The following is a 15,742-nucleotide window of genomic DNA, read 5'->3' as shown; positions in this document are numbered from 1 at the left end:
AAAGAGGATGCATATGGATTTTCTAGGAGTAAGTGATATTCGGGTAAGGAGAGATAACAAGGAAGAGATATGAGATTATGAAGTGTACTTGACGTGTTAAAAATGGAAGGGCAGAGTCTGGGGTAGGGCTGTTCATCAGGAATACTATTGCATGCAACATAGTTTCTGTTAGGCACATAAACGAGCGAATGATGTGGGTAAATTTGTCAGTTGGAAGAATTAGGACGAGAATGGTCTCGGTGTATTCACCCTGTGAGGGTGCAGATGAAGATGGAATTGACAAGCTTTTTGAAGCATTGAGGACATCATAGTCAGAGTAAACGGCAAGGATAGCATAGTGCTAATGGGTGATTTCAATGTGAGAGTTGGAAATAGAACTGAAAGATACGAAAGGGTGATTGGTAAATGTGGGGAAGATAATGGAAGCTAATAGGAATGGGAAGCATTTGCTGGACTTCTGTGCAAGTATGGGTTTAGCAGCTACGAATACATTCTTCAAGCATAAGGCTGTTCCCCACTACACATGGGAGGGTAGGGGTACCAGATCTATAATGGACTATATCTTAACCGACTTTGAATTCAGGAAATCTGTTAGGAATGTACGGGTTTTTTGGGGATTTTTTGATGAAACAGGCCACTATCTGTAGTGAACTATCTCTAGGCCTAGGATAGAGAAAGTGAAATCTGTCTGCAAGTGAATAGGGGTAGAAAATCACCAGGACAAGAAAATTAGACAGAAGTACATAGATATAATTAGTGAGAAGTTTCGAAAGTGGACAGTAAGCAGGTTCAGGATATAAAAAGAGAATGTGTGGCATATAGAGATGCTGTAGCAGAAACAGCAAGGGAATGCCTACGAACAACTGTGTGTGAAGATAAGAAAAACGAACATCTTGGTGGAATGATGAAGTGAGAGCAGCTTGTAAAAAAGGGCTTATCAGAAATGGCTCCAAACAAGGGCTCTTGCAGACAGGGAATTGTACGTAGGTGAAAGAAACAGAGCAAAACAAATAGTTATTGAATCCAAAAAGAAGTCATGGGAAGATTTTAGCAATAACCTGGAAAGGCCAGGGCAAGCAGCAGGGAAACCTTTCTGGACAGAAATAAGAAATCTTAGAGGTAAAAATGAAATGAACAGTGTTTTGGGTAATAGAGGTGAACTCATAATAGATCCCAGGGAATCACTGGACAGGTGGAGGGAATATTTTGAAGATCTTCTCAACGTGAAAAGAAATCTTCATGGCGGTTTTGCAAACAACGAAGCTTGTAGGGAGGAGGAAAATGATGTTGGTGAAATTACGCTTGAGGAATTGGAAAGGATGGTAATATACTCCATTTTCATAAAGCAGCAGGGATAAATGAAATTAGACCTGAAATGGTGAAGTATAGTGGGAAGCCAGGGAAGAAATGGCGGCATAGAGTTGTAAGATTAGCATGGAGTGTTGGTAAGGTACCTTCAGATTGCACAAAAGTGGTAATTGCACCTATCTATAAGCAATGGAACAGGAAGGATTGCAACAACTGTCGAGGTATCTCATTGATTATTATACCAGGCAAAGTATTCGCTGGCATATTGGAAGGGAGGTTGCAATCATTGGTTGAGAGGAAGTTAGATGAAAACCAGTGTGGTTTCAGACCACAGAGGGGCTCTCAGGATCAGATTTTCAGTATGCACCAAGTAATTGAACGGAGGAAGAGACAGTTGTGTTTATATTTCATAGATCTAGAGAAAGCATATGACAGGGTACCAAGGGACAAGATATTCACCATACCGGAGGACTATGGCACCAAGGGTAGATTATAAAAATCAATCAATTGCATTTATGTTGACAATTGGGCTGCAGTGAGAATTGATGGTAGAATGAGTTCTTGGTTCGGGCTACTTACAGGGGTTAAACACCTTCGTAGTCTGTAGTCTACATGGATCATTGCTGAAGGGTATAAAGTGGTGGGGAGGGATTCAGTTAGGTGGAAATGTAGTTAGCAGTCTGGCCTATGCTGACGACTTGGTCTTAATGGCAGATTGTGCCGAAAGCCTGTAGTCTAATATCGTGGAACTTGAAAAGAGGTGCAATGAGTATGGTATGAAAATTAGCCTTTTGAAGACTAAATTGATGTCAGTAGATAAGAAATTCAACAGAATTGAATGTCAGATTGGTGACACAAAGCTGGAACAGGCAGATAATTTCAAGTATTTAGGATGTGTGTTCACCCAAGATGGTAATCGAGATTGAATCAAGGTGCAGTAAAGCTAATGCAGTGAGCTCGCAGTTGTGATGAACAGTATTTTGTAAGTAGGAAGTCAGCTCCCAGACAAAACCATCTTTACAGAGGGCTGTTTTCAGACCAACTTTACTTTACGGGAGCGAAAGCTGGGTGGACTCAGGTTATCTTATTCATAAGTTAGAAGTAGCAGACATGAAAGTACCGAGAATGATTGCTGGTACAAGCAGGTGGGAACTATGGTGGGAGGGTACTCGACATGAGGGGATAAAGGCTAATTTAGGAATGAAATCGATGGATGAAGCACTACGCATAAACCGGCTTTGGGTGGTGGGGTCATGTGAGGTGAATGTAGGAGGATAGGTTACCTAGCAGAATGATGGACTCTGTTATGGACGGTACGAGAAGTAGAGGGAGACAGAGATGACGATGGTTAGACTCAGTTTCTAACGATTTAAATATAAGAGGTATAGAACTAAATGAAGTCACAGCACTAGTTGCAAATAGAGGATTGTGGCAACATTTAGTAAATTTATAGACCTTGCAGACTGAATACTGAAAGTCACAACGGTCTATAATAATGATGGTGTATGTGTGTGTGATGTATTCATCCAACACAACAAGCATCATCATCATCATCATCATCATCATCATCAATCTTAACCCTACAGTTTAATTTTCATCCTCTGAAGGAAGCTACCAGTTTGCAAATAATACAGGCTGATTGGCCTTGAGTGATATCTTGTTGGGTAAAAAGAAAAGCAAAGTCATCTCCTTACAGGCCAGCTTCGTAGTCTGTAGTCTACATGGATCATTACTGAAGGGTATAAAGTGGTGGGGAGGGATTCCACTATCCGTAACTTCAGCACTTAATGGGGTAGAGTGGTTAGCTCTACGCCCGGCCACCTTTGCCCCCAGGAATTAACCTGGTTCTCATTTTTGGTGTAGGCTGAGTGAACCTCAGGGCCATGTGCTATCTTGTTGGGTGTCATGACTTTATTTATCTTGCTGTAGACAAGCAAAGTAGGATGTGTATATTTTGTTTCAAAATCTGTTCTATTTTTAATGTAGTCCATTTAAAAACATTCTCTTTTTATTCCTTCTTTACTCCAGGCCCATTGCTCCTGATAATAAGGGTTTCAAACTGATGTCAAAGATGGGATGGAGTCCCGGACATGGTCTCGGCAAGGATTCTACCGGTTGTACTGAACCAGTAAGTCCAAATTTTTCATATCATTTCCAGTGTTTCTTACAGACTTCTGTTGCATGCTGTTCTACTGTTGTTTTCATTGTTGTAAGCAATATCAGTTGTGACATAATAGTGGTATGTGCATCACATTAACAAAAATAGCACAGTGACTTGCCGTAGCAACATTACTTGTGATATGAGGACAGTATTTCTGTTACTTTTAAGGAGCACATGCTGCTCCTCTCCTCATTCTTCTCTCTAAAGCAGAGTGCACGTTGGAAGAGTTTGTTGGAGTTAAAAATAAATGTGATAGAAAAGAAGGCTGTAAAACTAGGACTATTTGGCTGTATCATATTTTTGGTGAGACAGGCATGGGAGCAGTGGCGTTTGCTGCGATCAAGATGTGGGCTACCACTAGACTTAGGTTACTCCTTTTCAATAGTTGGTTTAGTGAATGTCAAGCCATACGTGTTTTGAGCCACCGGAGTACCTTGCTGTGCTGTCGATGCTGTTTGAAAACTTACTGCCCTGGCTTCTGCCACTGCCAATACTCAACACCTGGTCAGTAGAAACGGTAGCTGGGAGTTTAACAAATGAATGTCCTTCTTTATGGCTATAGGGGTTGAATGTTAGCCTTTGGTTCGATGGACCTGGTTCAGTTCTCGGAATCAACCTCCTTGCACTCTTAATTCACCTCGCTTCGAAACTGGATTTTTGACATCTTCATTGGGTTACCACCAAGCCTTTCCAGAGGATATGCACCACATTATTATTATTATTATTATTATTATTATTATTATTATTATTATTATTATTATTATTATTATTATTATTATTATTATTATTATTATTATTATTATTATCAAATGAACCTGTGGAATTTTACAGCGTTACAAGTGGTCCTACACGTCTTTCACTGGTTTATTAGCTTTCTCGGTAAATCAGTGGTGGTGTCCGACCCATGATCATGGGTTCGATTCCATACAACAAAAGAGAATACTGAACCTGAAAGATTACATTTCATTTTAGCAGATTTACGTATAAAAAGAGTATGATACCACTTCGATAACAGCAGACATTGCAGTGTCTTCCTACAATGACGTAGAAGTAGACTAGAGTAAAAATGAAATACTAGCACTCTGTTATGTATGTAATGAAGTCAGAAGTATGAGGTAAGGAAGTATATGCGGTAAGGATTGCATGATTGCTCTCTCTCCCTGGTTAGCAGTGGCGATCTGATGGACTGAAGCTTTGCATACCTATCCCCTCGGTCCCCTCACCTATCAGATGTACATCAGCAAGCCACTCGAGGTGAGTGGAGGGGAGAGGGACGTACCGCCAGAGCTGCAATGTCGGTCTCCGATGCCTTGCACTCAGAATTATGAGTAATGTTTTTTCTCATTGCATTCAAGTTTTGTTAATGGAACAATGTGTCAGATGCTTATGTTATAATGTGCTTTAAGATTTCCATTGTCTCATTTGATGTTTGGGGTTCACCGATAGCCTTGGTAACCTTCAGTATACGCTACTGCATGGGAGAGTTTTTAAAAGGTAATTATGATTGGTGGAAAATGGTAAATAAAAATGTGAACTATCTCTGGAATGGGTTATAGCAGAGAAGTAAAGACACTAATGAAGTATTGAAACTTACATATGATAACTGCATCCGGGAAGCCAATCTGGTGACGAATGAACGTACCATTTCCATTTCTATTATAACATCTAAATTCAAAGTTCATTGTTTGAGAAGCCTTTCTCGAGGACAGTCAAGATTTTTCTTCTGATGATGCAGAGCAAAGTTCTCTGCAAAATGTAAAGAATTTCACTGTTTTTTCTTGACACGGTATAAGCCCAAAAGCCTATAACACCGAGCTCAATAGCTGCAGTCGCTTAAGTGCGGCCAGTATCCAGTATTCGGGAGATAGTAGGTTCGAACCCCACTGTGGGCAGCCCTGAAAATGGTTTTCCGTGGTTTCCTATTTTCACACCAGGCAAATGCTGGGGCTGTACCATAACACATTCACGCCCGTATCCGAGTTATTGCCTATAACGCGTACGCAGCTGGGATCTATTTTGGTCACAAATATGTGTGAGAGAGATGAAAGTAATACCCTTATGAATGCTTCTACTCACCAAAAACCACATGGCCACGGCGATTTTCCCTCCCAGTGCACTTTCTTTGTTTTGTTTCTGAAGGTAGCCTAGCGCTGGCACAACTAGCTGCGTAGTTGGTTTGTGATTCCACAAGCATGTGTATAATCGTGTTCTGGAGTGTAACCATGGCGTGTAGGGACAATATAAATGATGCAAGTGAGGCGAATTTACAAAACACAGTTTTTCAGCTGCTTGAAAATTATCTTGGCCAGGGGTATACAGTTTATAAGGACAATTATTACAAATAGTGTTGGACTCGCGAAACAATTACGGGAACGGTACACTGCCGTATGTGGAACAATATGGTCAAATAGGGGTGTACCAAAAGATCTAAAGGAACACCAGGAAAGTCTCAAACAGGGGGAAAAAGTGAACCCAACATAAAAGTACAGTCACCTCTCTCCAAAATCTCAGCTCCATCTACTTCATCAGCTCCAAGTCAACGTCCCGCGATTTTGCCGCCAAAAAGGGCACCGGCCAAGGATCCATCATTTAGGTTAGATGGGAAGAGAAAAGAGCATATTCTCTTGAAGTTTCCACCGTCAAATATAGTCAAGTTCCCCTGAAGAAGATGCAAAGTGTGCTTCAAAAATAAAATTGTTAGTGAAACACACAATTTTTATGGAAAGTGTAGTGTTCCCATTCACCCAGGAAAGTGTGACATTACCTAACATACCCTACAGAGATACTAGAGGACTTCATTAATGTATGTGCAAAATTTTGTTTCCATATCTTGTTTAGTTTAGAACTTATTGTGAAAAGAATTCGTTGTTGTTGTTTGCTCTGCCACTAACAACTGGAATAGCTGGGCCAGCCCTTTAAAAATAGCCGCTCAGATGATGGGCGTGATTGTGTTAATTAAGGCTACGGCCGCTTCCTTCCCACTCCTAACCCTTCCCTGTCCCATCGTCGCCATAAGACGTATCTGTGTCCGTGCGACATAAAGCAACTAGCTACAAAAAAAATAAAAAATAAAAAAAATAAGCCTATATCATGTCGATAACAAAGATATTTACAATAAGATATGAAATTTGAAGCTGAGTTGGGAGAAGATCAATTTGGCCTCAGAAGTAATGTAGGAACACGTGAAGCAATCCTGACTTTATGTCTGATCTTGGAGGAACGAATTAAGGAGGACAAGTCCACGTACATGGCATTCGTAGATCTAGAAAAGGCATTCGATAATGTTGATTAGACCAAGCTATTCGAGATTCTGAAGGTGATCGGGATCAGATACCAAGAATGAAGAATTATTTACAATCTGTATAAAAATCAGTCTGCATTGATGAGAATCGAGGGCTTTGAAAAAGAAGCAGCAAACCAGAAAGGAGTGAGGCAAGGCTGCAGTCCCCCCCCCCCTTCATTTCAATATTTATACAGAACAGGCAGGAAAGGAAATCAAAGAGGAATTTGGAAAGGGAATCACAATCCAAAGAGAGGAAATCAAAACCCTAAGATTTGCAGATGATTTTGTTATTTCATCTCAGACTGCAGAAGATCTCGAAGTTGCCGAATGGTATGGACTGAGTCTTGTGTAAGGAGTACAAGATGAAAGTAAATAAGTCCAAAACAAAAGTAATGGAGTGCAGTCGAACGAAGGCAGGTGATGCAGGTAATATTAGATTAGGAAGGAAGTAAATTAATATTTTTACTTTGGTAGTAAAATAACTAACAATGGCACAAGGAAGAAGGACATAAAATGCAGACTAGCACAAGCAAGGAATAGTTTTCTTAAGGAAAGAAATTTTATCTGTTTGAATATTGATATAGGAATTAGAATGAATGTTTCTGAAGACTTTTGTCTGGAGCGTGGCATTGTTTGGAAATGAAACATGGATGATAACTAGCTCATAAAGAAAGAGAATAGAAGCTTTTGAAATGTGGTGTTGCAGAAGGATGCTGAAGGTGAGATGGATAGATCAAATCACGAATGAAGAGATACTGAATAGAATTGGTGAGAGGAGATCGATTTGACTAAATTTGATGAGAAGGAGAGAGAGAATGATAGGACACATCTTAAGACACCCAGGACTTGTTCAGTATGTTTTTGAGGGTAGTGTTGGTATTATGAACGATGGGGGTAGACCAAGGTATGAGTAGAACAAGCAGATAAGAGCAGAGCAGGATGCAGTAGTTACGCAGAAATGAGAAGGTTAGCACAGGATAGGCTGGCATGGAGAGCTGCATCAAACCAGTCTTTGGACTGATGACTCAAACAACAAAAAGAAATTTGAAAACTAGGGAAGCAGCTGGAATTGATAAGATGTCTAGGGATATACTAAAGGCAATGTGTTGGGATACAGTACCATATCTGGAGTACCTATTTGACTGTTGTTTGCGTGAAGCAGATATACCAAATGAATGGAGAGTTGTGGTTGATCTCTCCAAGGAGTTTGATAGGGTAGATGTAGATCATGGGAGACTACTCTCATAAATGAGAAAATAGAATTTAGAGAACTCGAGTAGGTGAAGCATTATCTGATCTTGTAATCCTTAAGAGAGAGGAATTCCTCAGGGCATTATTATTGGACCTTTATGTTTTATATAGTCAAAATGCATGTGTGAAGTACATCTGTAATCTACAGTACTTTGACCATGTAACTCCTTCATACAACCACTTATCTTGGCTCCGACTGGAAATCTGAAACACTGTGCATGCCCTATGCCATCTCTATAATGTCCTTCATTCTTCACAGCCATTTTATCTTATTTCGTATTTCAAATACCTCTCATTTTATCATAGTCTTAACACTAGATCTACGCGTAATTCCAGCCTTACTTTACCTGCCCACGGAACTGTCATTTATGATAATTCATTCACAGTACTTGCCTGCTGGCGCCGGCCCCAAGGTGCAGGTGTAGCATGCTATGGGACTCTTACCAGGATTATTTTATTCAAGAACTGGAAAAAAATTCCAAAGAAAAGCACTTTGATTTGTTCTGAGTGATTTCAGACAAAAGAATAGTGTTACAAGAATGTTGCAAAGCTTTGGCTGGGAATACCTGGGAGAAAGGAGACGAGCTGCTTAAGTAAGTGCTATGTCCAAGTTGTCAGTGGATAGATGACATGGAATGACATCAGTAGGTAAGTCTGAGTGTTGTTTTTGAAAGGAGGAATGATCACAATATGAAGATAAAGTTGGAATTCAAGAGGACAAATTGGGGGAAATATTCGTTTATAGGAAATGAGTTAGGGATTGGAATAATTTACCATGGGAGATGTTTGATAAATTTCCAAATTCTTTGTAATCATTTAAGTACAGACTACTTAAATAATAGATAGGGAATATGCCACCTGGACGACTACCCTAAATGCAGGTCAATGTTTGTTGGCTGGTTGGTTGGTTGGTTGGTTGGTTGGTTGGTTGGTTGGTTGGCTGGTTGGTTGGCAACAGTATCTCGACATGGATGTGTCTCTTTACTTGTTGCCAGCATGTGTGTGCGTATGTAACGCGTAGTATTCTTAAACAGATTTGAGTCCAATCATCATCATCATCATCTGCATGTTGTTGAAAGTGCTGCATGCTTCTAGATACTGTACTTTGATGCATACTTTGATAATTGAAGACAAAATTATCTAAGTATGTGTGGTGCTAAATAAAAGGCCATGCATGAAGTATTCCAGGTTTACCCTTCCACTTGTAAGTGGTAATGGCTTCATAAGAATCAAGGCTTATTCTTTTCTATAAAGGATGCAGAAACTCAACAAATGTATCACAGGTTACATTGAGGATGGATTGATGTTCAAACACTCCCTATATTTCAAAAATATTCTAGATACAACAGCCAGCAAAAATGAAGATACAATTCGTTGATCTGTCTGATACAGATGAAAGTGAGCTTAACCATCTACAGCAGGTGCTATATACAGTCAGTCCAAGTGTAAAGTTGCTGTGGGAGGTACACACAGATTACACATGCACATCTGAATATGGATTATTACAAGAAAATGTGTTTATTCCTTACATTTACTGATGTCTGTATGTTGCTACAGTTTTCGATCCAATTCAGAGGCATTGGAAAACAACCATTAAGAAAACATTTTATAAGTAGACAAGAGGCAATGCTTCACAACTTCATGAATATTATCACACATAACATAATATGTCCAACTGGACCTCCCATTTTATAGTAAATATTAAGGAAGCATTTTAAAGTATATTTCACACAAAATAATTTTAATCATAGTTTAATCTATATATATAAAATAACTTGTCCTGACTGACTGACTGACTGACTGATTCATCATCGCCGAGCCCAAACTACTGGACATAAAGAAATGAAGTTTTGGGGATATATTCATATTAAGATGTAGGTGCTCGCTAAGAGAGGATTTTTTGATATTCTTCGCTAAGGGGGTGAAATTTTAAAATGAGTGTATCTGTATCTCAAAACTGTTAAGGTTTATAGATGTAAAAATTGGTATTTAGAATCTCCTTTAAAAATAAAAAAACGTATTTTTTTGTTTTCGAAAACTCCCAATAGGAAGGGTGCAAAAGGGTGAAAAATGGGTTGAACTCCTTTAATGAGGCTACTTACATTTCAGAACCTGAAGATATTACAGACCTGAAAATTGGTATTTAGGATCTACTTTAAAAATAAAGAAACGCGTATTTTTTTTGTTTTTTGAAAATCCAATTAATGGAGGGGTGAAAAGGGGGGTGAATTTTTAAAATGAGTGTATCTATATCTCAGAACTTTTAAAGTTTATAGATGTAAAAATTTGTATTTAGAATGTCCTTTAAAAATAAAGAAACACATATTTTTTGTTTTCGAAAAATCCCAATAGGAAGGGTGGGAAACGGTGAAAAACGGGTTGAATGCCTTTAATGAGGCTACTTATATTTCAGAACCTGAAGATATTACAGACCTGAAAATTGGTATTTGGAATTTACTTTAAAAATAAAGAAATAGGTATTTTTTCGTTTTTGGAAAATCCAAATAATGGGGGAGTGAAAAGGGGGGGTGAATTTTTAAAATGAGTGTGTCTACATCTTAAAACTTTAAAAGTTTACAGATGTAAAAATAGGTATTTAGAATCTCCTTTAAAAATAAAGGAACACGTATTTTTTTCTTTTCTCTAAATCCCAATAGGAGGGGTGTAAAAGGGTGAATAATGGGTTGAATGCCTTTAATAAGGATACGTATATCTCAGAAACTGAAGATATTACAAAACTGAAAATTTGTATATGGGATCTCCTCTAAAAATAAAGAAACACGTGTTTTTTTGTTTTTAGAAAATCCAATTAATGGCGGTTAAACAGGAGTGACAAACTGGGGTGAATTATTTGAAAGACTATATCTACAGAATATCTGAGAAACGTAAAATGTTACAGACATAAAAAGTGGGTATTTGGAATCTCCTGTAAATATAAAGAAACATAGGTGATTTGTTTTTGAAAACTCCACTTAGGGGGAAGTAAAAAGGGGTGAAATTTCAAAATGAGAATTTCTACAGTATATCTAAAAAAACTTAACAATTTACAGAAGTGAAAAATGGTATTTTTATCTCTATTAAAAACAAAGAGACGTGTATTTTTAGTTTTCGGAAATACCACTTGGGTGGAGGGGGGAGGGGGTAAAAGTGGCTGAAAATGGTGTTGAATTATTTTAATTAGGCTACTGATATCTCAAAAATGAAGATGTTACAGACGTGAAATTTGATATTTGGAATCTGCTTTAAAAGTAAAAACAGACGTATTCTCGGAAAATCCAGTGAAGGGAGGGGGGGGGGGGGATGAAAGAATTGAAAAATTAATTGACTTAATTGTATGAGAATACATACATCTAATAAAAATTAAAGTTTTTACAGACGTGAAAATTGATATTTGGATCTCCCTCCAAAACAAAGAAAAACGCGTTTCAGGGGTGAACCATCTTGGGGGGCGGGAGTGAAAAGGTGTTGAATTCCTTTCATGAGGACACATATATCAAAAACTGAAGAAATGATAGTCATGATAATTGGTATTTAGAAGATCCGTTACTATTAAAGAAACATGTATTTCTTGCCGGAAAATTCACTTGGGGGCGGGGGGGGGGGGGGGTGTGTGAAAGGAAGTGAAAATGTGAATTATTTTTATGGGGATACTTATATCTCAAAATTGAAGGTAATAGACGTGAACATTGGTGTTTGGAATCTCCTTTAAACATAAAGAAACACGCCTTCTTTTAATTTGGGGTGGGGGGGCGGTAAATATACTTAACGGGGGTGGGGTGTAAAAGGAGGTTAGACCAATTGATTTTACTGTTCATAATGTACTTATAAGGAGCCTCGTTGATCAGGCGGCAGCATGTCGGCCTCTCACAACCGGGTTGCGTGGTTCAAATCCCGGTCACTCCATGTGACATTCGTGCTGGACAAAACGGATGCGGGACAGGTTTCTCTCCGGATACTCCGGTTTTCCCTGTCATCATTCATTCCAGCAACACTGTCCAATATTTCATTTCATTTGTCATTCATCGATCATTGCCCCAGAGGAGTACTTCGGCAGCCGGCATAATTCCTATCGTCGCCGCTAGATGGGGCTTTATTCATTCCATTCCTGACCCTGTCGAATGACTGGAAACAATGACAATGGCAGCAGATGTAATTTACCGCCAAGTAGCGGTCTTGCATCTTGCTGTGGTGTTCAGAACATTAATAATAATAATAATAATAATAATAATAATAATAATAATAATAATAATAATAACAATAATAATAATAATAATAATAATGTTCTGGACCGTCGTCAAATGTGCGGACCGCGCTGGAAATGGGTCCTGGACGGGTAATGACTAAGAATTCAGTCCGGCCGCGGGTTCATTAAAGCCAAGGCACCCAAGTTGACACCACGTCGGATCTCCTGAAGGATTTGATCCATATTAAAAATGCTTATAGGAAAAGATGACAAAGATTTAGGGACCCAACTGACCGGGTGGAATACCTGAACCTAGCCCGGGAAGTACGAAATCGATTGCTGGAAAGAAAGATTGTAAAATGGGTGGAAACTTGCCGTAATCTATTAGAAAACGAGTCAGATCGCGAATTTTGGCGGATTCTCTCAGAAAACGAGTCACATCGCGAATTTCGGCGGATTTTATATAAAACAATAAGCATTAAATTATAAATTTCAGAATAATACCGTAGCGAAGCACGGGTATCTTCCTAGTCTAATATGTTTTTACTGTACATACAGTATATACAATTCAGAAGCAATGAACTCAGCAGGGTTACATTTGCTTTGCAACTGAATGTCCAGTCCCTCAATCCACAGCACAGTCTCTGGAGCTTTCTTTCCGATTATATTAGACACATTTGCAGAATTACTAACTGGTTTGATAAAAGACAGTTTGGGTTTAGGAAAGGTAATTCCAGTGAAGATCATCTTGTAGGATTCCAGCAAGATATAGCAGATATTTAAAATTCAGCAGGTCAAGTGGACTGTATCGCTATTGACCTATCCAAGGATTTTGATAGGGTAGATCATAAGAGATTACTGACAAAAATGAGGGCAATTGGACTAGACAAAAAAGTGACTGAATGGGTGGCTACATTCTAGAAAATAGAACTCAGAGAATTGGAGTAGGTGAAGCGATATCTGATCTTGTAATGATTAAGATGGGGGTCTCACAGGACAGTATTTTTGAACCTTTGTTTTCTTATATACATAAATGATACGAGTAAAGATCTGTAATCACAGATAAGGATATTTGCAGATGATGTTATAGTGTATAGAGTCTTAAATGAGTTGCTGGATTGTGAGCAACTGCAGGGGGGCTTAAACAATGCGATGAGATGAACAGCAGACAATGGTATGAATGTAAATGGGATGAAAAGTAAAGTTGTAAGTTTTACAAAGAGGAAAAGTCCTCTCAGTTTTAATTATTGTGTTGATGGGGTGAAAGTTTCACATAAACGGGATTATAAATAAAGGGTACAGATCTCTGTGCATGATTATGATGGCATTTAAGGGATTTGGTAAGGATGTAAAACGAGAGGGTTTATAAGTCTCTGGTAAGACCACATTTAGAGTATGGCTCCTGTGTATGAGACCCTCACCAGGACTACTCTTACGAGAACTGGAGAAAATTCAAAGGAAAGCAGCACGATTTGTTCTGAGTGATTTCATACAAAGGAGTAGTGTTACTAATATGTTGCAAACTTTGGGCTGGGAATACTTGGGAGTAAGGAGAAGAGATGCTCGGCTATGTGATATGTATTGAGCTGTCATTAGTGAGTTGATGTGGAATGACATACGTAGAAGAATAAGCTTGAGTGGAGCTTTTAAAAGTAGGAAAGATCATAATATGAAGATAGAGTTGGAATTCAAGAGGACAAATTGGGGCAAATATTCATTTATAGGATGAGGGGTAAGGGATTGGAATAAATTATCAAGGGAAATCTTCAACATATTTCTAAGTTTGTTGAAAATATGTAAACAGTAAAAATGTAAATATGAGGTAAACAATTGCCACCTGGGCCACCACCGTAATGCAGTTGGTTGGTCGGTTGGTTGGTTGGTCGGTCGGTTGGTCGGTCAGTCGGTTGGTCGGTTGGTCCATAGTCACAGTCTGGAGTAGGCAGATTGTTCCACTTCGGTAGTCCATCTTTGCACCTGCCATGGCCCATTCTGATTCTGTTCAGGGCAGTCCAGGTTTTGCGCAGTAGCTGAAAATCACTTGCAAGTTTAGCACCTGAGAAGATTTTATGAAGGTGCACTTGTGTTGCTGCTTCCCATTGACCTTTCCATTCTTCAAGAGGTTTAAGACCCCTGGCAACCATATCAGCAGCATCATGCAGAGTTGGATGATTTGATAGTAGCCTCTTTAGATTTAAAAGTGGCTTTTCCCTATGTTTTTTATTTTGTTTCTTTTTTTATACAAGTTGCTTTACATCGCACCAACAATGGGACAGGAAAGGGCTAGGTGTGGGAAGGAACACCCATGGCCTTAATTTAGATACAGCCCCCAGAATTTGCCTGGTGTGAAAATGGGAAACCACAGAAAACCATCTTCAGGGCTGCCGACAGTGAATTTCGAACCCGCTATCTCCCGAATACTGGATTCTGGTCGCACTTAAGCTTCTGCAGCTATCGAGTTCGGTGGTCCCTGTGTACAGGTAGATTAGTATTCTTGGAAACCTTATGGAATTCTCGGTTAAGGGCAGTAGATGTGTGCAATCAGGTGGTATTTTACCCATCAGCAGTGGAAGACAGTGAACTGGAGTAGATTTGATTACGCCAGATATTATGTGCATGGTAGTGTTCAGTTTGGTGTCAATAATTCTTATATGATGACTGTTCATCCAAACAGGTGCACAATACTCAGCACTTGAGTAGACCAAACCCAACGCTGAAGATTGCTGGGTGGTTGCTGAAGTTCCCCAGGTAGTTCCATATAATTTATGGAGAATGTTGTTATGAGTCTTCAGTTTCTGAGCTAAGTTCAGAAGGTGTTGCTTGAAGGACGGTGTTCAGTCCAAGATGACACCAAGATATTTTGGGTTCCAATTATGATGAAGAACTCTGCCTCTGAAACTGATGTTCAGTTTTATGATTGCCAAATTATTATTCAGATGAAAGCAAGACAAGTCTGTTTTGTTCATTCCGGGTTGAAGTTGCCAGATTTTGAAGTAAGTCTCCAGCATAGACAAGTCTTTCGTCAGCATCTCTTCTGTCTTTTCCAGTTTCTTGTGTTGTGCAGCTAGAGCCAGATAGTCAGCATAGCAGAATTTTCTGTAAGAAGTGTCAGGAAGGTCAGATACACAGAAGTTGAAAAGTAATGGTGAAAAAACTAATCCTAGGGGCAGTACATTTTTAAGCTTCCTCCCCTTGCTTTTCTTGCTTCCAATAATTATCTGGAACCTCCGATCACTCAGCATGTTGTTAATAATTTGCGCCATTATTCTACAGGGTATGATTCATAGAAGTTTGTAAATTCGGCCCTCCCTCCAAGCAGTGTCGAAGGCAGCATTAAGGTCAACAAACACTACTGATGTTTTCAACTTCATTTGGTACCCTGCCTCTGTGAAGGATGTTAGAAATAACACTTGGTCACAGCAACGGTGTCCTGGTCTGAAGCCTGCCTGACCAATTGGAATATGCTCTAGGATAGTGCTACTTACTCTGTTATATACAAGCCTTTCAAAAAATTGTAGCAGCAGCTAAGAACGGCTATGGGGCAGTAGCCTTCCGC

General features: G+C 39.2%; 1 protein-coding gene across 2 annotated transcripts in view; it reads left to right on the top strand.

The window, feature by feature from the left end:
* LOC136864160 (angiogenic factor with G patch and FHA domains 1) overlaps positions 1-15,742 on the top strand; it is a 663,154-nt gene that overhangs the window by 326,682 nt on the left and 320,730 nt on the right. For both annotated transcript variants that reach the window (XM_067140807.2, XM_067140808.2), the window contains exon 8: positions 3,337-3,436. In XM_067140807.2, the coding sequence (XP_066996908.2) occupies positions 3,337-3,436 (100 nt within the window). The remainder of the gene's footprint in view (positions 1-3,336; positions 3,437-15,742) is intronic.

This window comes from Anabrus simplex, chromosome 2 (genome assembly GCF_040414725.1).
Source record: "Anabrus simplex isolate iqAnaSimp1 chromosome 2, ASM4041472v1, whole genome shotgun sequence".
In the NCBI taxonomy this organism is placed as follows: Eukaryota; Metazoa; Arthropoda; class Insecta; order Orthoptera; family Tettigoniidae; genus Anabrus; species Anabrus simplex.
The sequence above is the reverse complement of the archived record's forward strand: the minus strand, read 5'-3'. Positions and strand labels throughout refer to the sequence as shown.